This window comes from Molossus molossus, unplaced genomic scaffold, assembly GCF_014108415.1.
Source record: "Molossus molossus isolate mMolMol1 unplaced genomic scaffold, mMolMol1.p scaffold_m16_p_13, whole genome shotgun sequence".
In the NCBI taxonomy this organism is placed as follows: Eukaryota; Metazoa; Chordata; class Mammalia; order Chiroptera; family Molossidae; genus Molossus; species Molossus molossus.
The window spans coordinates 11,251,225-11,274,522 of NW_023425348.1; the positions used below are offsets into that span (position 1 = coordinate 11,251,225).

At 46.6% G+C, this 23,298-nt stretch overlaps 1 protein-coding gene across 1 annotated transcript in view; it reads right to left on the bottom strand.

Annotated features, from left to right (window-relative positions):
* Positions 1-726: 726 nt before the first annotated feature.
* Positions 727-23,298, bottom strand: part of SMIM35 (small integral membrane protein 35) — a 46,261-nt gene continuing 23,689 nt past the window's right edge. The window contains exons 2-4 of the mRNA XM_036258219.1: positions 3,200-3,316; positions 1,984-2,017; positions 727-826 (exon numbers count right to left, since the gene is read on the bottom strand). Of these exons, the coding sequence (XP_036114112.1) occupies positions 727-826; positions 1,984-2,017; positions 3,200-3,316 (251 nt within the window). The remainder of the gene's footprint in view (positions 827-1,983; positions 2,018-3,199; positions 3,317-23,298) is intronic.

The window sequence follows — 23,298 nt, forward strand, 5'->3', positions numbered from 1 at the left end:
CAGGAGCCTCCTCCTACAGAGAAGGAAAAGGGGGTGACACAGAGGGGGGGCTTGGTAAGGCTTCCCCTGCACCATCGCGTCTGGCCCAGCTTCTCCTGGGCGAGGGACAGAGGGAGGACCACCTGGAGAGCGCGGGTTCTGTGTCGGTTCCGGGGGAGAAGATGAGAGAGAAATTGTGGGTTCGTGAGACATGCTGGAGGGAGAAGTTGTTTGGATTGGGAAGAAGCAACTGGAATGTGGAGGAGGGATGGGCTTGAAGGCACAGGGGGGGAAGAGGCGACAGAGCGTCAGCGGCTGTGACCGGCCCATGACTTCTGGGCTCAGGGCTTCAGAAATGAAGCTCTAGAAGGATGCTTCTTGGAGAAGCTGGCCAGCTGGAGCCTGAATCTCAGAGCAAAGGGTTGAGACAGAAAGCTCTATTCTAGACACTTCCATCAAAACGGAAATAGAACCCCCCCAGGAAAGAAAGGCAGGGCATAGCCGGGTGGACGAGAGCTAAAGAAATAGCCCCAATGCTGGCAGGAGGTGGGGAGAGCATGACCCCAAGCCTGCGTTTCTGAGAGCACCCACCCCCACAAGGCGGGGGATGAATGACACCATCTCCTCAGGTTCCACGCAGTCCTTGGTGCCTGCCTGTCCGAGAACCTTACTGGGACGTTCAGCTCAGGGGCCCACCCACCTTCCACGCAGCTCTCGTGGGCTCCAGGAGGCTGGTGCTTCCGCCCATCAGACCGGCCTGTCCGAGAACTTCGTGTAGCCGCCCTCGGGACTGCCGATGTGGCCGCTGATGGTGAAGGGGGCACCCGTCTCGAGCTCCTTCAGGTTGCTGAGAAAGATGACCCGGCCACGTTTCTGGGGCTGAGAACCCAGCCCCTCCCAGGGCCAGAGCCTGGCAAGAACCCCTAGCAGTGACCCCTGGCTTACCTTCCCGAAGAGGAGCTACCCCATCCCTCAGAAGGAGGGGGGGCAAGGCCTGCCCTCGGCACAGAGGACAAGGTGACTTACCCCAAGGGGGTTTCTGTCTCCCCTCCCTGAATCCCTGATATCTTCGTTTGCTCTTCTCTTTCAATACCACATTGAGTCTGAGATTATATTATTTATCATCAGGCCTAGACAGAGAAATGCCTGAAGACAGAGACTATGCTTAGTTATCTTAGTGCCTTAGAAGTGAGTACCAAATGCCTGCCACAGTAGATCCCTGCTGAGTAAATGGTGAGTAGTGGATGGATGGATGGATGGATGGATGGATGGATGGATGGATGAGTGGATGAATGAGTAGATGAACAGATGAATGAATGAATGAATGAATGAACGAACGAGTGGATGAATTAATTAATTAATTAATGAGTGGGTGAACGAATGAGTGGATGAGCGAATTAATGAATGAATGAGTAGATGAACAAATGGATGGATGGATGGATGGATGGATGGGTGGATGGATGGATGGATGGATGGATGAATGAACAAGTGGATGAACAAACGAGTGGATGAACAAACAAGTGGATGAACAAATGAACGAATGAACAAACGAACCAATGAATGAATGAGTGAAGGAATGAATGAGTGAGTGGATGAGTGAATGAATGAGTGAGTGAATGAATGAATGAATGAGTGAATGAATGAATGAGTGAGTGAATGAGTGAGTGAATGAATGAATGAGTGAATGAGTGAGTGAGTGAATGAATGAATGAATGAGTGAGAGAATGAATGAATGAGTGAGTGAGTGAATGAATGAATGGTTCCTGCCTGGGGCTGAATGTTAAGAGGATCACTGTCATCAGGGTCTTACATGATCTTGTCCATGTTCAAGTTTTTACTCATGAAACTTTCTAAATGGACCCTGGCTCCTTCCTGTTCTCCTATTTGCCTGGGGTGAGGGGGAGACAGGGAAAGGGAGCAGCAAGCCTTGGCTCCGCCTCCCACCCCCCCACCCCCACCCCCCCCCCGCCCCCCCGCACCCAGATCTGCCCTCAGTCAACTCACCGGATCTGGTACAGGTTGAAGACAAAATTAGGCCCTGGGAAGACAGTCCAAACAGAGAAGGTTAGTGTGTCCAGGGGGAGCTGCCCATCACCCCTCTGGGAGCACTGGGTGCTCCCTGCCCGTCTGGGACGAGTGGAGGGGCCGGTCTGGGCCTCTGGGGGTTGTGGGAGGTCCCGAGTTCCCGCAGTTTCTGCTTCCTGCCCCCCGCCCATCTTCCCAGACTGAATGGCCAGCTTTCTCAGGGCAGATGCTGCCCCTGGGAATCCCTCTGTTCGGTGCTGATTACCCTGGGAAGGCGCAGTCCAAGGCTGGAGCCCCAAAGAAGCTGACCGTGGCTGGAGCCTAGACTCCACTGGCCACCTGACTTGAGCCGCACACCCTCGTCTATAGAAAATGGAGACTGGGAATTTCACCCTTGCATGGAATCTTTTTTTTCTTTACTGATATTAGAGAGAGGGAAAGGGAGAGGGAGAGAGAGATGGAAACATTGATGAGAGAGAACATGGCTGCCTCCTGCCTGCCCCCCACTGGGGATCAGGCCCACAACCTGGGCACGTGCCCTGACTTGGAATCGAACCGGCAACCTCTTGGTACATGCTCAACCACTGAGCCACACTGGCCGGGCCTTGCACGGAATTGTAAAGAAAATCATATTAGGAAAAGGTGCATTAGCACATAGTACGTGTTCAACCAACTGTCGTGGAAGCTGTTGAAGTTAACTTCAGGTCTGGGACACGCCCTCTGCCTCTGGGCATTCCGGCATGCCCTCCCAGCTCTCTGGGGTCTTATGGGAAGTGCGGACATGTGTCCAAGACCCCAGGAGGCTCCCAGGGAAACTGAAGCACAGCTAGCTTAGGGGGGACCCCAAGAGCCACAGGCCAGGGAAGAGCTGTACAAGGAGCCGGAGTGGGAGACACCTGGAGCGTGGCCTGTGGCCGGTTGCCCGTGGCCCGTGGTCACACGGCCTTGGAGATGTGTTGCTGTGGGCTCTGAGGGAAGAAACCAGCTGCTTGCTAAGCCGAGAGGACCCCCATCCCAGCACCCCACCCCCACCACCGCAGTGTGCAGCCACCCACTCAAGCCTTCAACCACGGCGGCCAGCACAGGAAGCGTGTGTGCATGACGCCATGCTGAAGAGTGTCAGCCGCACCCAGCTCCCCAGCTCCCCAGGAGAGAAGGGGCAGAAGGGGCGCCACACCGTCCAGGGTTCACTCACCCTCCCAGCAGTGCCCACGCTGGTACCACTTGGCCAGGCTGTAGCCCAGGACAGACACGAGCAGCAGCGACAGCCCCACGCCGAGGATCAGGCCCAGGGTGCTGATGGAGTCCTCGCCTGCAGAGACACGGATCCTCCACCCGCTGCCCAGGGCCCCCACAGCCCTGCACCCACGGCCGCACCAGGGCCCACTGCCAGCTCCGCCCCCTGCTGCCATCCACATGCCTGTCCCCTCAGGCTCGACCTGGGCTGGCCAGTTCCGCTGAGCCGTACTAAGTGTGGATGCCAGATCCCCGGTTTTGAGAGTTAGCGTGTTTATCCAAAGCGACAGTCCCCAGCAGTAGGAAGTCTGCAGCCGAGAGCCCTTCCCAAGGCCCCAGGCCTGACGATGCAGGAGGCTCCTCGGCTCAGCCTGCTGTCAGGAAGGGCAGAGGCCTCGCGGGCCGCAGAGCCCGTGGCCCCGTGGCGGGTGTTCACCCTCGGGCCCCGCTTGCCGCTCACACTCGTCACTTCTTCCCCTTTCGTGGTACAAGCTTCTAGCAAATTCGTGTTTTACTTGTCAAGCCAAACCAAGAGAGACCAAGAAGAAACGAGAGAGTCAGGAGAGGGAGAGGGAGAGGGAGGCTTCAGGGAGATGGGCTTGAAGAAACAGCAGAGAGGGTGACGTGCGCACACCGTGGAGACACAGCACCCCGCGGGCCGGGCAGGGAGCGGACGGCCAGCCGGCCCCGCAGACGACATTGCAGGGTGTGGACGGGCGAGCTGCTGCCCCACGTTGGGGGCTCCGGGTGTGCTGAGAGCCCGGAGGTTTGGAGGGCAGGACCCCTTCGGCGCAGCTGGCTTGCGTCCAAAGCTTGGACCCACCTTTGCAGAGCGTGGGGCCCAGCAGATGCCGCTCCCCCAGGGGCGTCGCTGTGCTCCCATGAAAACAAGCACAGCGATAAACGAACACCCAGTTCGTGAGCCGATTAGCGGAGAGACCACGTAGAACACTCTGCGGACGCCCGGCATCCGCCCCGTGCTTGACGGGCGTGGTGGCATCATCATTGCTATGTCGCTATGTATCAAATGGTGCAACCGTGGTCCTGAAATACGTCACCACACCGCCATCCCAGGCCTTCCCTCCCCCACGCCCCTTGGCCTTCTCCCATCAAAGCCACAAAGTTGTCCCCTCCTCGGCAGAGAGAATATGACCGCAAAGCTCAGGGAAGAGGTCCCCCCTCCTCGTTTTAGATGTGAAAAGGCCGATCCTTCGCGGATGGAAGGGTTCACAACGTGCACCCTCCTAGCCGTACTAGGGACATGATCTCCAGCCTGGGGGGCCAGGGAGACGGGTAGATGGAGAAAAGGCCCTGAAAACATTGAACGGCTGCCAGTGGCTCCCAGAGGGACAGTCCTGTTCCCCAGCCCCAGCGGAGCCCCAGAGAGGCAGCAGAATTCATTCCCAGACAGAGCTGTGGGCTCCGGAGCTGGACCGAGCCCAGAAAGACAGCAGGAGCCCAGCAGGAAGAGCTGTCTGCAGACCCCTGGCCGTCCCAGACAGCCTTGAGGAGCTGCGGCTCCTGTCACGGCGCGGGAGCCGCCAAACGGTCTCTGTGTCCCCAGGCACCACCCAGCTGGAGTCCAGGTACCCTCTGCCGCACCCCGCACGGCTGGTGCTGAGTCCAGTCTGGGTGGTGGCCATCACCAGGGTTGCGCCTTCGGGGCCAGTGTGATCAGATGGCCTCAGGGATCCGGCATCTCTCCTCCACTCTGCAAGTCTCCAAGAAAAATGGGGGAACAGGAGTCCCCAAAGCCACTGATGGCATTTTCTTCATGCCAGGCACTATTTTAGGCATGTGTTTTATGGCAATAAATAAAATATAAAAACCCCTGTCCTCTCCTGACCAGTGTGGCTCAGTAATTGAGCGTCGACCCTGCACCAAGAGGTCACCGGTTCAATTCCCGGTAAGGGCACAAGCCCAGGTTGTGGGCCCGATCCCCAGTGGGGGGCATGCAGGAGGCGGCCAGTCGATGTTCTCTCTCATCGATGTTGCTATCTCTCTCTCTTCTTTCCTCTCTCTAAAATCAGTGAAGAAAAAAAACAAAAAACCCTGTCCTCATGGAGATTATATTCCATGGACAAAAGCCAAACACATAAATTACACAGCATATGAGATACTGATACATGCTGGAGAAAAAGAAATTAAGTCAAGGGCTCTGGCTGGTTTTGCTCAGCGGTTGGAGTGTCGGCCTGTGGTCCAGACAGAGCCGGGTTCGGTTCCCGCTAAGGGCACGTACCTCGGTTGCAGTTTGTCCCCGGCCCTGGTTGGTCGTGCAGGTGGCAGCCACTCGATGTGTCCCTTTCACATCGATGTTTCTCTCTCTCTCTCTCCCTCTCTCTCCCTCCCACTCTATCTGAAGAAAAAATGAAAAAAATGTCCTCGGGTGAGGATTAAAATATAATACTAGAAAAATAAAAAAAAAAACAATAAATAAATAAAATTTTAACAAAGGACCACTCTGCCTGGCTACTGTGTTAAGAATAGACACAGTAGGAGATGATGACGAAGCAAGGAGACCAGTTGGCTACTGCCGAACTCCAAGCGAGAGAAGGTCACTGGGGGGAAGTACTGCCAGGACCAGAGAGGCCCACGCCGGACAGAGCTCACCTGTGGATAGTGGACAGCGTGGGAGGGACCCGAGAGCCCCAGTCTTCAAGGACAGGGAGTCGGGGCCCCGCAGGGGGAAGACAGATGACTCAGCCAGGCGTGTCTGTGGAAACTGGGGGTTTGGAGAGTTTTATCAAAGAAAAGTCTCCTCAGGAGTAGAAAGTACCAGCAGGAAAGCACCTGCAGGGGAATCACGGGCCTTTCGAGGCGCACCGGAGAGCCCGCCCCCGTGGTGCTTTCTGACTTAGGTAGTTTGACGACCCATTTATTTATTTATTTGTTCTTTATTGAGTTTTTCTTGTTTTAGAGAGAGAGAGAGAAACGTGGATGAGAGAGAACATCAATTGGTTGCCTCCTGTATGTCCCCCACTGGGGATCAGGCCCACAGCTTGGGCGTGTGCCCTGACTGGGAATCAAACCAGCGACCTCTTGGTGCAGGGTCGACACTCAGCCACTGAGCCACACCAGCCGGGCTCTTGCGTGAAGACACATTTAATTACTCTTTTTACCTCTTTATTGATCGAGGATGCTCCTTCAACTAATATTCCTTATTTAATCTCCCTTTGGCCTGCCTTTAGATTTTTATCATAAGATATTTGATGCGCACGGGAAGGACAGGGAATAACATGATGAATATCTGTGTGCCCACTGCTGGTCTTCAAAGAATTCTGAAGTCTTGACGTTCCTGCTTTCGAAGTCACTCAGTTTCAGAGGAACCCTCTGCGCCCTCTCCCTCTAACTATTCTCCAATTTGCTGTTAGCTTCCTGATGCGTGCTTTTATACTATTATTTCATTTAATCCCCATAAAGTGTGTATATGTGTACATATGTGTGTGTGTGTGTGTGTGTGTGTATCATTGTTTTACACGTTTTCAAATTTTATACAAATGACATTAGGTTTACGAATCACAGTTTGGACACAAATCCATCTGGAATTCATTTTTGTACATGTTATAAGAGAAATCACAAAATACTGAAAACCAAGTAATACTGAAAACGCAACACATCGAAAAATGTGGACTGCCCTGGCCAGTGTGGTTCAGGGGGCCGGGTCTCATCCCCTGCGCCGGAAGGTCACCGGTTCAATTCCCAGGCAGGGCACGTGCCCAGGTTGCAGGCTTGATCCCCAGTAGGGGGCGTGCTGGAGGCAGCTGCTCAATGTTCTGCTCTCACATCGATGTTTCTCTTTCTCTCCCTCTCCCTTCCTCTCTCTCTAAATATCGATAGAACTATTTTTCAATGCAGATTGAGGAGACAGTCCAGGGAGACCCAGGGAATGGGAATTCACAGGACGGAAGTGAGAACTGCACAGGGAGAGCACCCCAGAGATGTACAGCGGGTTCCCCACAAGCATTCAGGACGAATCAGGGCGTGTGCGTGAATCGGCTATCTGAAGCCGGAGACAGAGTCATCCGAAAGCAGTAGCAGCAGCAGCGCCTGGCATTCAGAGGGCTGAGGACAGTACCTGTTCCCACAAGCCAGACTGAAGAAATTCCAACTTCACGGGGCGTTAGACAGAAACCTCAGGAAGGTCTCGCCTCGGTGGTGGGGGACAATCAGCGCCGGGCTGAGTACCGCTGTGAGCCCACCTAACACATCATCAGAACAAGGCCAGAAGGGGTGAAACTGCTTCCCGGAACATCGACAGGAAAACAGAAATATCTGGCACTCAACAAGGTAAAATTCACAAGGTCCAGCAATAACCAAAGGTGACCAGGTATGCAGAGACCAAGCCCATGGTGAAGAGGATACTTAATCTATCGAAACCAACCCAGAACTGACAAGGATATTAAAACTGGCAAAAAAAGGACATCAAAGTAGTTGTTGTAACTCTGTTTCCTATGTTCAAAAATTAGGTAGAGACATTCAAGATATAAAAGAGATCCCGGCCGGTGTGGCTCAGTGGTTGAGTGTCGACCCTGCACCGAGAGGTCACCAGTTCAAATCCCTGTCAGGGCACATGCCCAGGTTGTGGGCCAAATCCCCAGTGGGGAGCATGCAGGAGGGGGCCAATCAATGTTCTCTCTCATCAATGTGTGTGTCTCTCTCTCCCTCTCCCTTCCACTCTGAAAAAATTAATGAAGAAAAAAAATTGTAAAAAAAAAAAAAAAAAACAGATATAAAAGAGACCCAAATCACATTTCTAGAAATGAAAGCCACAATGTTTGAGATTGAAAACACATTGGATGGGCACTGGCCAGTTTGGCTCAGTGATAGAGCATCAGCCCGTGGACCAATGAGTCGCGGGTTCGATTCCAGCCAAGGGCATGTACCTCAGCGGCGGTTCATCCCCGGCCCTGGTCGGGGTCATGAGGGAGGCAACCAGTCGATGTGTCCTTCTCACATCGATGTTTCTCGGTCTCTCCCTCTCTCTTCTTCTCTCTCCCTCCCACTCTATCTGAAAATAAATAGAAAAATATCCTCAGGTAAAGATTAATAAAAAAGAGAGAGATACATCGGATGGGTTAACAGCAGATTAGGTACCACAGAAGAGAGAAGCAGTGCTCAGGGAGACGAAACTAAACTAAACACAGAGGGAGAATGAACAAAGAGAAGGAAAAGAGCACCCACAAGGTGGGGGAGACTTCGAACAAACTCCTGTATGTGTCGGGTCCTCAGAAGGGAAAAGGACGGAAAACATATTTGAAGAGAGATGGCCCAACATTTCCCAGACTCGAAGAATTCATCAAGTTATTTGTTCAGACAATATGTCTCCTTCCCCACAAGGACTTCCGGCGCCCATGCTCGACACCGTAACTCAGTTTCTCTCTCCTGACATTGGGAAGCCTAGACTGTCCTTAGGAAGCAGAGGACTGTGTTTCCTTTCAACCAACCCTCCAAAAGAATCAACTGCTCAACCCTCTTTTCAACTAAACTGTATGTGGAAATTGGAAAGTACGTAGGACCAGGGTGGGGTCTCTGGTAAGAGCGTGGGGTGCATGTTTTCCATGTTGCTTATAAAGGGCGAAGATAAATATTTAGAACGAAACAAAACAGATGGGTCAGTTGGAGAGCAATTTCTTTGCAGACACTGAGAAGCTTGGCCCTGCTTCTTTCTAGAGTGATGTGTGCTGAGGAGGAACAGTCTTCAGGGGCAGCCAGACTTTTCCTCAAACATTGGTTTGGGATACATTTACCACGGGAAAAATCAAAGACAAACAGAGGATCCTTTACTGGGACTTCATAGAGGGAAATACATTTCAACCAACTCTGATACATGCCATTAAAATGCAGGTTTTAGCCCAGCCAGTGTGGCTCAGTGGTTGAGCATCGGCCCTGCACCAAGAGGTCACCGATTCGATTCCCGGTCAGGGCACATGCCCAGGTTGTGGGCCTGATCCCCACTGAGGGGCCTGCAGGAGGCGGCCAATCGATGTTCTCTCTCATCGACATTTCTATCTCTCTCTCTCCCTCTCCCTTTCTCTCTCTCTAAAATCAATTTTTAAAAAAGAAAAAATATTTAAAATAATACATAAATAAATAATGAAATGCAGGTTTTATATAAGTCTTAGTAACTATGAATTTATGGTAAATGGATCAACTTAATAGTAGCCGTGTCCCTCCACAAAATTCAAGTTTAAGAAAGAGTCAATAGCCCGGCCGGTGTGGCTCAGTAGATTGAGCGTCATCCCACGAACTAAGAGGCCCCAGTTTGATTCCCGGTCAGGGCACATGCCCGGGTTTCCGGCTCCATCCCCAGTGGAGGAGTGCAGGGGGCAGCCGATGGGTGTTTCTCTCTCACATCCTTGTTCCTATCTTTCTCTCCCTTCTTCTCTCTCTAAAAAAAATCAACAAAAACATAGATATATAAAAAGAAAGAGAAAGAGTCAATAGAACAACATTGGTCCCAAAGATGGTGCTATAGGTGGGGATTCTCTCATTGTGTCAAATAGTTTGTCTGGTGCGTGAGCCCAAAAATATCCCCTTTTTTTTTTTTTCTTAAGTTAGTTTTTACTTTTTTAGGCTGCAGCATTATGGCCGGTTTGGCTCAGCGGTTAGAGCGTCGGCCTGCGGTCCTGAGAGACCTGGGTTCGGTTCCCGCTAAGGGCATGTACCTCGGTTGCAGTTTGTCCCCGGCCCTGGTTGGTCGTGCGGGTGGCAGTCACTCGATGTGTCCCTTCACGTCGATGTTTCTCTCTCTCTCTCTGTTCCTCTCTCTCCCTCCCACTCTACCTGAACAAAAAAATGGAAAAATGTCCTCGGGTGAGGATAAAAAAAAAAAAAAAAGTATTATTACCTCTGTAAATAGAGCTCCAAGAAGTTAAATATTCCCAAATCCACAGAGCTCTGAATGCCAGAGTCACAGCGAAACCCAGTTCTTTATGGCCTCAAAATCCTTTCCACTACTCTTAGTTATTTAAAATGACTTGCCCTGTAAAATCATTAGACAGAAATAAAATAAAATTTAAATGACATCTCCAAAACTGTGCCTTCACTGAGAGAAGCTTCTTTATGTCAGTGGTTAGACAACAACATTAACTGGTTACTGAAGCTGTCCCTCATGCAACACACTTACTGCTATCAGCTTCCAAAGAACTCACACTGTCATTCTTAACACCCGGGAGACATCCATCCGCATCCTCCAAAAGCAATTTCAAATCACTCAGATGTTGTTAAAAATGAGGTTATTCAAAATGAAAGTTCTCGTCTGTGCTACTCGTGGCTGTGATTCGACCTGGGAGGAGTCATTTCTCTCAGCCTCAACTCTTCCCTTTCAGAGGCTGGTTGTGCGCCTGGGTTAGCAGCCATAGAGCCAAAGGTTCACGAGGAGACTGTGTGACTCCGATCTTTCAATGGCCCTGATCCCATGAGCAGCCACAGGATTCTGGGGGGACAATGCCTACAAGACCACCTCTCTCCCCTTGCTTTAGTACCTCCCCTGAGTCATGCTGATGGGCCCACGTTTGCTCGTGGGCGGAGTCATGTGGGTTCCAAGGCCATACTCATGGTCCTTCTACTCTACATCCAACTCCCACACGTCCAGAGCAGCAGGGGAGCAGTCCGGCCATCTTGCCCGCCTCATCTATGCTCACGCACGCTCACTGAAGCAACTCCCTGCTCCTGCAGGCCAGAGCGTGACAAGATTCAGATTCTAGATTTGAACTTAGAGGAGAAAAAGATGCCCTAAGCATCTCTAACTTTGGTCATTACACCAGCCAACTTTAAAAGACAGGTCTGTGGAGACTTGAGGCATAAGACCCATGATAGAATGTTACTGTATCTTTCCTTAACCTTTGTCTATTGTTTCTTTATGCATACATTCTCCAGAGATGTTGTGTAGTCTAAGGTAAGATTTCAGTATACCTGGGTCTGGCCAAAATACCATCTTCGTTCCATTAAATGTTCCATTTTACAAACAATGTCCCATTTTACGTGTCCTCATACAAAATATTAACCTAGGAAACTCAGATGTTTAGTTTGTAAAGTTGAAAACTGGCATGAAATTCACTTAGAATGATAAAGAAGAAAGAGAAGAAGGTAAAAGAGGGACGAAGACTGAAACCAAAGCGAGATCAAGAGGGAAAAGAGAGAATTGAGAGAAGAAGAAGAAGAAGGAGGAGGAGGAGGAGGAGGAGGAGGAGGAGGAGGAGGAGGAGGAGAAGGAGAAGGAGAACTTTGTAGACATGTAGTTTAAGTGAAAATAGTGCTTCCCACCTTTTTGGGCTTTGTTTTGTTTTGTTGATCCTCACCCAAGGATATTTTTCCATTGATTTTCAGATAGAGTGGAAGGGAGGGAGGTGGGGGGCATGGAGAGAGAGGAACATCAGTGTGAGAGGGACACATCGATTGGTTGCTTCCTGTATGATCCTGACCAGGGCCAGGGGTCGAACCTGCAACCCTCCTGTCTGAGGGCCAACACTCTAGCCACTGAGCCAAACTGGTCCGGGCTAGTTTTCCTTTTCTAAAATAAAATCAAGATGCAGGAGAATAGAATCGGTAGTCAACGTGTCAAAAACAGAGCGTCTGGACTTAGCCGCCCCAATCAATGGCGTAGCAACCGCACCGAGCGCAGCACAACGAGTGAAGAAAACCAATGTACAAAAGATACAAAGACCTCAACCTACAACAAAACATTACTCGAAAATTAGGAGGGAGGCTCTGGTCAAGGCGGAGGCATGGGTGAACACAGTCCTCACCTCCTCACACAACCACATCAAAATCACAGCTAAACTCAGAACAACCGTGATCGAGGGCCACCTGAAACTTAGGTGAGCAGAAGCCCGACAACGAACAAAGAAGAAGCCACATCAAGGCTGGCAGGAGGCGTAGAGACACAAGATGAGCTGGTCCCACACGCATGAGTGGCAGATAAAAATCGGGAGGAATAGCTCGGCTGTGGAGGTCCCCTCTGGAGGAACAGGGGCCCCAGCCCCAAACCAGGCCCCCGATCCCAGGGTTCCAGTGCCAGGAAGAGAAGTCCCCGTACCTTTGGCTGCTAAAACAGCATGGATTGTGGCTGAGATGAAGGCCCTGTGGTGCCCCAGCTGTTCTACTTAAAGGGCCCACACACAGACTTATCACACTCACTTGCTCTGAGCTCCAGCAGCAGGGTGAAAGGCACTAGGGACATACAGGGAGGAAATGAACTGTGTAACGTTGAGGCAAAAACTAGCGAGGGAGAGACCATTGTTCCCTCTCTGAGCCCTCCCCCACAGTGCCATATATGAGACTCCATCAAGCAGTATCTAGCCTTGGCATGCCCTGTACCTCTTGCTAAATGGACCTAGGCCCAGTACCAGCTACAGCCAGCCTTGGTTCCCACTTTGGCCTCTCCTGGGTACCTCCAAGCCCAAAACACGTAGTAGCCATCTGCATTTTGCTTCGTAGCCCGTGCCCAGTGACACACAGCAGGGCATAGGTGGCAGCTGACCTTGGCCAGCGCCTCCCTAGAAATCCCAGAGCCAGCAAACCCAGGGGACAGCTTCGGATCACATTGAAGCACCACCCAACCACCTCCACAAGCAACACACTCAAGAGGTGGAGTCAGTGGGCACCAGAGCCCTGCTGAAGTAAGTCCTGCTTCATGGGATCAGCCCCTGAACAGCTGATCCTTCAAGTGGTTATAGTCCGTCCTTGAAGTTTATCAGTCTAGGGGTAAATCCCTCCCATTAATGTGCCAACAGTAATAAAGGTTCAACTACAACAGGAGAGCGTACACAGATCACATGGGGGGGGGGGCACACCTGGAGTGCCCAGCTCAGGTAATCAGGGAGGCTGTGCCGCTGGACCCTACAGGACACCGATTACATGAGGCCACTCTACCAAGTCCAGGAGACATAGCAGCTCTGCCTAACAAATAAAAACAAACACAGAGAGGCGGCCAACATGAGGAGACAAAGAAACATGTCCAAATAAAGAAACAGAACAGAACTCCAGAAAAAGAACTAAACAAAATGGAGACAAACAATCTACGAGATGCAGAGTTCAAAGCGCTGATTTAAAAAATGCTCAATAAACCTAGGGAAAGCATAGTTGAACTTAGTGAGTACCCCCACAGAGAGATAGGAAACATAAAAGTGGAGAGAGAAAACATAATAAAGAACCAGTCACAAGTAAAGAATACATTAACTAAAATGAAGACGTTACAGAAATAAACAGTAGAGTAGATGAAGCACAGGATCAAATCAGAGGTTTAGAATATACAGAGACATAAAATATCCAATCAGAACAGAAAAAAAAAAAAATCCAAAAAAAGTGAGGACAGTATAAGGAGCCTCTGGGACAACTTCAAGCGTACCAACATGCACATCATGGGGGTGCCAGAAAAATAATGGAGGGAGCAACAAATTGAAAACCTATGCAAAATAATAATAATAATAACAACAGAGCCCTGGCCGGTTTGGCTCAGCGGTTAGAGCGTCGGCCTGCGGTTCAGAGAGACCCGGGTTCGGTTCCTGCTAAGGGCATGTACCTCGGTTGCAGTTTGTCCCCGGCCCTGGTTGGTCGTGCGGGTGGCAGCCACTCGATGTGTCCCTTCACGTCAATGTTTCTCTCTCTCTCTCTTCCTCTCTCTCCCTCCCGCTCTGTCTGAACAAAAAATGCAAAAATGTCCTCGGGTGAGGATAAAATAATAATAATAATAATAACAACAGAAAACTTCTCTAACCTGTGAAGGAAATAGACATACAAGTCCAGGAACTGCAGAGCACCCCAAACAAGATGAACCCAAAGAGGCCCACATCAAGACACATCATAATGGAGAAAAGATGGGGGCAGGCAGGATTGGAGTAGGGGTGAGTGTGTGAGAGTGTGAGCAAGTGTGCGAGACTGTGAGTGGACATGCGTGTGGACGAGCAACCTCGAGTAGTGCAGAAACGTAGAGCAGAGGGTTTCGGTGCTGTGGATGGCTAACGCTGGGCATGGCTTGTAGGGTGCTTCTCCCTGCTCAGCCAGAAGGCCTCACCATTTTGTTTTGTTTTTTAATCCTCACCCAAGGATATTTTTTTTTCCATTTATCTTCAGATCGAGTAGGAAGGGGAAAGAGAAAGAGAGAGGAATATTGATGTGAGAGAGACACACCACACATTAATTGGTTGCCTCCCACATGACCCAACCAGGGCTGGGGACAAACTGCAACCGAGGTACATGCTCTTGACTAGAATCAAACCTGTGACTCTTTGGTCCATGGGCCGACACTCTAACCACTGATCCAAACAGGCCAGGGAAGCCTCATCATTTTGGAAGCAGCAGCAGTAGCCGCACAAACCAGGAGCTGACATTCACCCTCAGCAACATCAACAGTGACTGATCAGGAGCTGAGCCCCAGCAGGCTGCAGTGGTACCTGAGGACCCGTGCACCCCAGCAGTGTACCAGCTGGACCCAACCACCCCAGCAATGCCTACTACAACAGACCCATACCAGCCACCAGTTGTCAATCCTCCAAGACCCACAGCAGGCAAGAGACGCCACAACCAGAACAGTCTGGGAGGCACAGCAGTCTTATTTGATTCACACCAGCCTGCCCACACATCCCAACACCCCTCACCAGGAACGGCCAGGCTGCTGAAGTGGGGAGACAAAGAAACAACACCCAAATGAGAGAAAAGGAGGAATCACCAGAAAAGGAACTGCGTGAAATGGAAGCAAGCACTTTGTCGGAAAAAGAATTCAAAGCAATGATTTTAAGGGTTCGCAAACAATTTAGTGAGAACTACAAGAACTATAATAAGAATTATAAAGAGCTCAGTAGGAACTACATCAGCCTAAAAAAAAAAAAAAAAAAAGCAGTAGAAGCTATGAATAAAATGAAGTGGAAATAAAGGATGGCATAGCTGATATAAATAATACCTTGGCAATATTCAATAGTAGAGTAGAAGAAGCTGAAGACAAAAATTAGTAAGTTAGGAGACAAGGTAGTAAAAAACACCCAAATAGAGCTGCATATGGGGAAAAAATTAAAAAGCAGAAAGACAGTAAAGGGGAGCTTTGGGAAAATATGAAATGTAACAACATTCACATCAAGGGGTACCAGGAGAAGAATCAGAGAAAGGAATAGAAAACCTGTTTGAAGAAATGATGACAGAAAACTACCCTAATTCTTCCAGGAAACAGATAGAGTCCCAAGCAAGATGAACCCAAAAAGACCCACAGCTAGACATATCATAATTAAAAAGGCAAACATGGAAGACAAAGAAGAAATCTTAAAGGAAGCAAGAGAGAGACAGAAAGTTACCTACAAGGGAGCTCCTATTAGACTGTCAGCTGATTTCTCAATAGAAACGCTGCAGGCCAGAAGAGAGTGGCATAAAGTATTCAAAGTAATGAAAGGCAAGGGTCTGAATCCAAGACTACTCTATCCAGCAAGGCTATCATTCAAAATTAAAGGAGAAATAAAGAGCTTCACAGACCCAAAAAAGCTAAATGAATTTATCACCACCAAACCACCACTGCAAGAAATGCCAAAGGGACTGTTGTAAGAAGAAGAAGAAGGGGACGGGGGGTACAAATAAAATAAAAATGGCAACTAATAAGTATCCACCAATAATAATTTTAAATGTAAATGGCTTAAATGCTCCAATAAAAAGACATAGAGGATCTGATTGGAAAAGAAAACACAACCCATATATATGCTATTTACTAGAGACCCACCTCACAACAAAGGACTCACACAGGATGAAAGAAAAGGGATAGAAAAAATTTTTCTAGGCAAATAAAATGAAGAAAAAAGAAAAAACGCTGGTGTAGCAATACTCATATCTGATAAGATAGACTTCAAAACATGGGCCATAATAAGAGAAAGAAGGTCACTACATAATATTAAAGGGATCAATGCAACAAGAGGATAGAACTCTGGTAAACATATATGAATCAAATATAAGAGCATCAAAATATATTTGAAAACTTCTGGAGGACTTCAAGGGAGAGATAAATAGCAATACAATTATAGTGGGTGACTTTAACACCTCACTGACACCACTGGAAAGATCATCTAGACAAAAAATTAACAGGGAAACAGAGTCCCTAAATGACAAACTAGGTCTGTTGGACTTAACAACATTTACAGAACATTGCACCTCAAAGCTACAGAATATACATTCTTCTCAAGTGTACTTGGAACATTCTCAAAGATAGACCACATGTTAGGACACAAACTAAGTCTCTACAAATTCAAGAAGATTAAAATCTTATCAAGTATCTTCTTAGATCACAATGACATGAACCTAGAAATCAATTACAAAAGCAAAAAACATTTAAACATGGAGGCTAAATAGCATGTTATTAACAATGAATGGGTTACCAATGAGATCAAGAAAGAAATCAAGATCTTCCTGGAAAATGATGAAAATGAACAAAAACAGTACAAGAGCTATGGGACACAGCAAAAGCAGTCTTGAGAGGGAAATTCATAGCAATACAGGCCTACCTCAAAAAAAAAGAAAGAGTTCTAATAAACTAATGCAACAACTTAAAGATTTAGAAAGAGAACAAAAAGAAAAACCCAGGATTGGTAGAAGGAAGAAAATAATAAAGATCAGAGCAGAAATAAATGACATAGAGACTAAATAAATAAATAAATAAATAAATAAATACAAAAGATCAATGAAACCAAGAGCTGGTTCTTTGAAAAGATAAACAAGATTGATCAACCTTTTTTTTTTTTTAATATTTATTGTTGAATGTATTACAGATGTTCTTCATTTTTCCCCCATTGACCCCCTCCTTCCTACTCCTGCCCCCCTCCCGCCTTTTCCCACACTATTGTCTGTGTCTATTGGTTACGCATATAAGTTCTTTGGTTTATTTCTTCCCACCCCCCAACCCCTTTCCCTTTGAGGTTTGTCAGTGTAGCAATGAATTCGTACTTCTTAATCCCTTCACCTTTTTCACCCATTCCCCCAACCCCCTCCCATCTGGCAACCAACAAAATGTTCTCTGTATCTATGAGAATGTTTCTGTTCTGCCTGTTCATTTTGTTTGTAGATTCCATTGTTGATAGATATGTATTCACTGCCATTTTGTTTGTTCGTATATTTTATCGTTTACTTCAAAAATACCCTTCATCATTTCATATAATAATGGTTTGGTGGTGATGAACTCCTTTAGCTTTTCCTTGTCTGGGAAACTCTTTATATGGCCATCGATTCTAAATGACAGCTTTGCAGGATAGAGTAATTTTGGTTGTAGGTTCTTGCTTTTCATCATGCTGAATATTTCTTGCCACTCCCTTCTAGCCTGCAAAGTTTTTTAGAGAAATCAGCTGACAGTCTTATGGGAACTCCCTTGTAGGTAACTAAATGCTTTTCTCTTGCTGCTTTTAAGATTCTCTCTTTGTCTTGAACCTTTTGCATTTTGATGATGATGTGTCTTGGTGTGGGCCTCTTGGGGTTCATCTTGTTAGGGACTCTCTGTGCTTCCTAGACTTGTATGTCTGTTTCCTTCACCAAGTTAGGAAAGTTTTCTGCCATTATTGTTTCAAACAGGTTTTCAATTTTTTGTTCTCTTTCTTCTCCTTCTGGCACACCCAAGATGCGAATGTTGGCACGCTTGAAGTTGTTCCAGAGGCTCCTTACACTGTCCTCATTTTTTTGTATTCTTTTTTCTTTTTGCTGTTCTGACTGGGCGTTTTTTGCTTCCCTATATTCCAAATCAATGGTTTGCTTCTTGGATTTACTTACTCTACCATTGAATCTGTGTAAATTATTCTTTATTTCAGTTAATGCCTCCTTCATTTCTGACTGGTCCTTTTTTATGCTCTTGAGGCTCTCACTAAGTTTATTGAGCATCCTTATAAGCAGTATTTTGAACTCAGCATCTGTTAGATTGCTTATCTCCATTTCGCTTAGTTCTTTTCTTGGGGTTTTGTTCTGTTCTTTCATTTGGGACCTGTTTCTTTGTCTCCTCATTTTGGCTGCCTCCCTGTGTTTGTTTCTGTGTATTACTTAACGAGAGGTATAGGGCTATCTGAGACTAGATGCTGCTTGTTTGAAAGAATTTAGGAAAACCTGAAGCAGGATCCAAGACAGGGCAATCCTATGGTTAAGCAACTGGCAACATCTTGGGTGGGCCTGAAAGTTGGGTGGGGCGGGGCCTCAGGGAATCACCAGGGCAGGGCAACCAGTGTTATCCAGGTTGCTGGAGTCCCAGATATGGCGACTGTCTGCCACCCCAGGGAAGGGCTCACCAAAGGAACAAAGGCCTCTGACAGCACATTTGTCCCGGAGAAAGCCCCCTCTCCAGCCCTCCCTCCAGTGCCAAACAGCTCAGTTCTTCCCTGTATGTCTCTGGTGCACCTCGAGCTGCCTCCCCTCCAAGCTTAGAGGGAGCGAGTCTGATAAGTCCATGCGTGGGCCCTTTAAGGAGCTGCCTGGGGCTCCAGCCAGTCAGCTTCCCTGAGCCTCAGTTCCTGCTGGTTTTTCCAGCCAGAAGCAATGGGGACTTCTCTTCCTGGCACTGGAAGCCTGAGCGGAGCATCTGGTGTGGACCAGGGACCCCTCAGTCCTCAGGGAGGACCTTCCCAACTGAGGTGTCCTCCTGATTTTATCCGACACCCATGGGTGTGGGACCAACCCATCCACCTCTGCCCCTCCTACCAGTCTCAATGTGGCTGCTGCTTTAATTCTGTTGTTGTAGGACTTCCATTCATCTTGATTTCAGGCGGTTTTGAATCATGGTTGTTCTGTAGTTTAGTTGTAACTTTGATGTGGTTGTGGGAGGATGTGATACCGCGTTTACCTACGCCACCATCTTGACCGGAAGTCAAGATTGATCAACCTTTAGCCAGACTTACCAAGAAACAAAGACAGAGAACCCAAATTGATAAAATCAGAAATGAAAGAGGCGAAGTAGCAACAGACACCACAGAAATACAAAAGATTGTAAGAAAATACTATGAACAATTATATGACAACAAATTTGACAACCTAGGTTAAATGGACCAATTCTTAGAATCATATACTATTCCAAAACTTAACTATGAAGAGTCAAAAAATCTGAACAGGCCAATAACAATGAAGGAAATAGAAGATATAATCAATAAATCCCAGCAAACAAAAGCCTTGTCTGGGCAGTTACACGGGGGAGTTTTACCAAACATTTAAAGAACTACCACCTATTATCCTCAAACAATTCCAAAAAAATTCAAGAGAAAAGAACACTGCCAAGCTTTTTTTATGAGGCCAGCATAATCCTAGTCCCCAAACCAGATAAAGACACTACAAAGAAAGAAAACTACGGGCCAATATCCCTGATGAACATAGATGCCAAAATCCTTAACAAAATATTAGTAAATTGAATCCAGCAATGTATTTAAAAAATTATACATCACTACCAAATGGAATTCATCCCAGGGATGCAAGGCTGGTAAATACTTGTTAATCAATAAATGTGATACACCACTAAAACAAAATGAAAGATAAAAATCATACGATCATATCAATAGATGCTGAAAAAGCATTTGACATAATCCAGCAACCTGAGTATTTTTGATAAAAACTCTCAGCAACCTGGGAATAGAGGATCATATCTCAACATAATAAAGGCCTTTTATGACAAACCTGCACCCAACATCATACTCAATGGGCAAAAACTAAAAGCATTTTCCTTAAGAACAGGAACAAGACAGGTATGCCCACCTCATCACTCTTATTTAACAAAGTACTGGAAGTCTTGCCAGAGCAATCAGACAAGAAGAAAAAATTAAAAGGATCCAAATTGGAAAGAAAAAAGTGAAACTGTCATTATTCACAGATGACATGATATTGTACTCAGAAAACCCTAAAGCAGCAGTTCTCAATCTGTGGGCGGCGACCCCTTTGGGGGTCAAACAACTCTTTCACAGGGGTTGTCTAAGACCATCAGAAAACACATATTTCCGATGGTGAATAATAACAGTAAAAAAATTAGTTATGAAGCAGCAACAAAAATAATTGTATGGTTGGGGGTCACCACAACATAAGGAACTGTATTAAAGGGTTGCAGCATTAGGAAGGTTGAGAACCACTGCCCTAATGACTTCATCAAAAAACTACTAGATTTAATAAATTGGGTAAAGTACCAGGATACAAAATTAACATCCAGAAATCATTGGCATTTTTATACAGCAATAATGAACACACAAAAAGAGAAACTAAAAAAACAATTCCAGGTACACTGCAACAAAAATATTAAAATACTTAGGAGTAAACTTAACCAAAGAAGTAAAGGACCTGTCCACAGAAAACTACAGGGCATTTAGAAAAATAGAGGAAGACATTAATAAAATGGAAGCATATACCTTATTCATAGATTGGAAGAATTGACATCATTAAAATGTCCATACTACCCAAAGCAATCTATACATTCAATGCAATCCCCATTAAAATACCTATGATATATTTTATAAAACTAGAAAAAATACTCCAAAAGTTTATATGGAACCAAAAAGACCCCAAATAGCCACAGCCATCTTGAAAAAAGAACAAAGAAGGAGGGATCACAATATAGGCTATCAGACTATACTACAAAGCCATTTTAATTAAAACATCCTGGTACTGGCACAAGAACAGGCATATAGATCAATGGAACAGAATAGAGAACCCATAAATTGACCCAAGACCTTATGTTCAATTAATATTTACAAATGCTAAGATCTGGAAACAGCCCAAGTGTTCATCAGTAGATGAGTGGATAAACAAGCTGTGGTACATGTACACAGTGGAACACTATGAAGCTGCAAGAAAGAAAGATCTCTTATCCTTTGAGACAACATGGAGGGACCTGGAGAGTATTATGCTAAGCAAAATAAGTCAGAGAAAGACAAGTATCACATAATCTCACTTATTTGTGGAATATAATGAACAAAATAAGCTAATGAACAAAATAGACCCAGTGACATGGAAATAGGGTTCATACTGACAAACATGGGAGGAGGGGGGCAGAAGGAGGAAGTTGATAAACCAAAAATTATGTATATATGCATAAACAATGACATAGACAACAATGCTATGGGGGGGCAGGATCAGGAGGAGGGTGTCAATGGGGGGAAAAGGAGAAACATCTGTAGCAAAAATAAATTAATTTAAAAAAATTTTTAAAGATTAAAAACAACACACATCATAATTAAAATGCCAAAGGTTAAAGACTAAGTGACAGTCTTAAAAGCAGCAAGAGAAAAGCCATCAGTTAACTACAAGAGAGCTCCCATAAGACTGTCAGCTGATTTCTCAACAGAAACTTTGCAGGCTAGGAGGCATTGGCAAGAAATATTCAAAGTGATGAAAATCAAGGAGTTACAACCAAGATTACTTTGCCCAGCAAAGCTATAATTTAGAATCAAAGAACTTAGAGATTCCAACACAAGAAAAACTAAAGGATTTTGTCAAGACCAAATTAGTATTACAAGAAATGTTAGGGTCTTCTTTAAGAAGAAGAAGGAAAAAGAAAAGATAAAAAATATAAACAATAAGGAGGGGAAATGTCCATACTAGGGGGAGGAAAATGGTGGCAGAGTGAATGGAAGCTTCTCAGACAATCTTCCAGGACAAACTGAAATTACAACTAAAATAAAGACAAATTATTGGGGAAAACCCACTGAAGAGCAGCTTGAGAAAACCCTTATAATCAGGGACAGTAAGAGGACACCAAATCGAGCCTGGTAGGAGTGTGGAGGCATGAGAGAGCTGGTTGGGTCCCCACAGACAGCAGCTGAGGGCTGTCTTAGTGGTGAGCAGTTCTCTCTGAGAAGTCGGGGGTTAAATCCCCAAGCCAGTTCTCCAGCACAGAGTAGCAGAGTACAGAAAGGCTCCCACATAACACCAGGCTGAGGAATTCACAAGTGGAGAGGCTTAAGGAACTCCAGCACTTTCCTGAAAGGCCAGAGCATTAAATCAGCTACAGCCACTCACCTTGGGCTCTGGCAGAGGGAAGGTGGACTGGACAGGAACTGCGTGAAGAGAGTCAGGGGTTCATGGCACTGGGGAGAGCTGAGAAGGTCACCAAGAGTTTTATGCTGAATCACTCTTTCATAGGACAGTAGCCATTTTACTCAAAGAGCCCCTTCCCAAAACCCCAGGGAGAATCAACTGCCCTTCCCTCAAAAATTTAACACCACCCTGTGGCTATGGGGACTGAGCTGTGAAGGAAGAGGCCAGGACCCCCCACTGAGTCAACAATCCACACTTCAAAAACCACTTTCTTATCAAAGCAACTTTAACTCAGGGGAAGGAAATTGCTCTACCCACTGGAAATCCTCTTACCCTGTCCACCTGAGGGATTTTTCATTCAGCTGAGGGCTAAAACTCAAGCCTTATTAAGTAACTAAGACTAACAGCCTGCAGGCAAAAGCTATAGGATAACTGAATCTTTGTTTGGCCTGCAGATCTACCCAGAAAAGTAAAACCAGACATTGGGGATTAACGTGGGCCCTACCACAGTCATCCAAACCCAGTAGAGAGAGCCACAATGAACGGAACACCAGCACCCACAGGGAAAATTTGGTAGGCTCAATAACCCACTGAGACAGCCAAAATGGTGAAATAAAGAAACAAATCCCAAATGAAAGAACAAAAGAATTATACGAAAGAAGAGATAAATGAAATGGAATTAAGCAAGTTATTATAAGTAGAGTTCAGAGTAATGATTATGAGGATGCTCAACAGCATGAGTAAAGAGCTCAAGAGTATGAGTAAAGACCTAGAAACAATTAAAATCAACCAATTAGGAATGAAAAACCACCAAACAGAAATGAAGAATGACATAGCAGAAATAAAGAACACATTGGGAGGAATAAGCAGCAGAGTAGAGGGAGCTGAGGCTCAGATCAGTGAATTAGAAGACAGGGTAGAAAAAAAATCACCCAATCAGAGAACCAAAATAATAAAAAAAAAAAAAACAATTAAAAAAGAGGAGGACAGCATAAGAGAACTGTGGGGCAATCTGAAATGTAAAAACATCTGCATCATAGGAGTTTCAGAAGAAGAAGTAAATGAGCAAGGCTTAGAAAATATATTTGAAGAAACAGTGACAGAAAA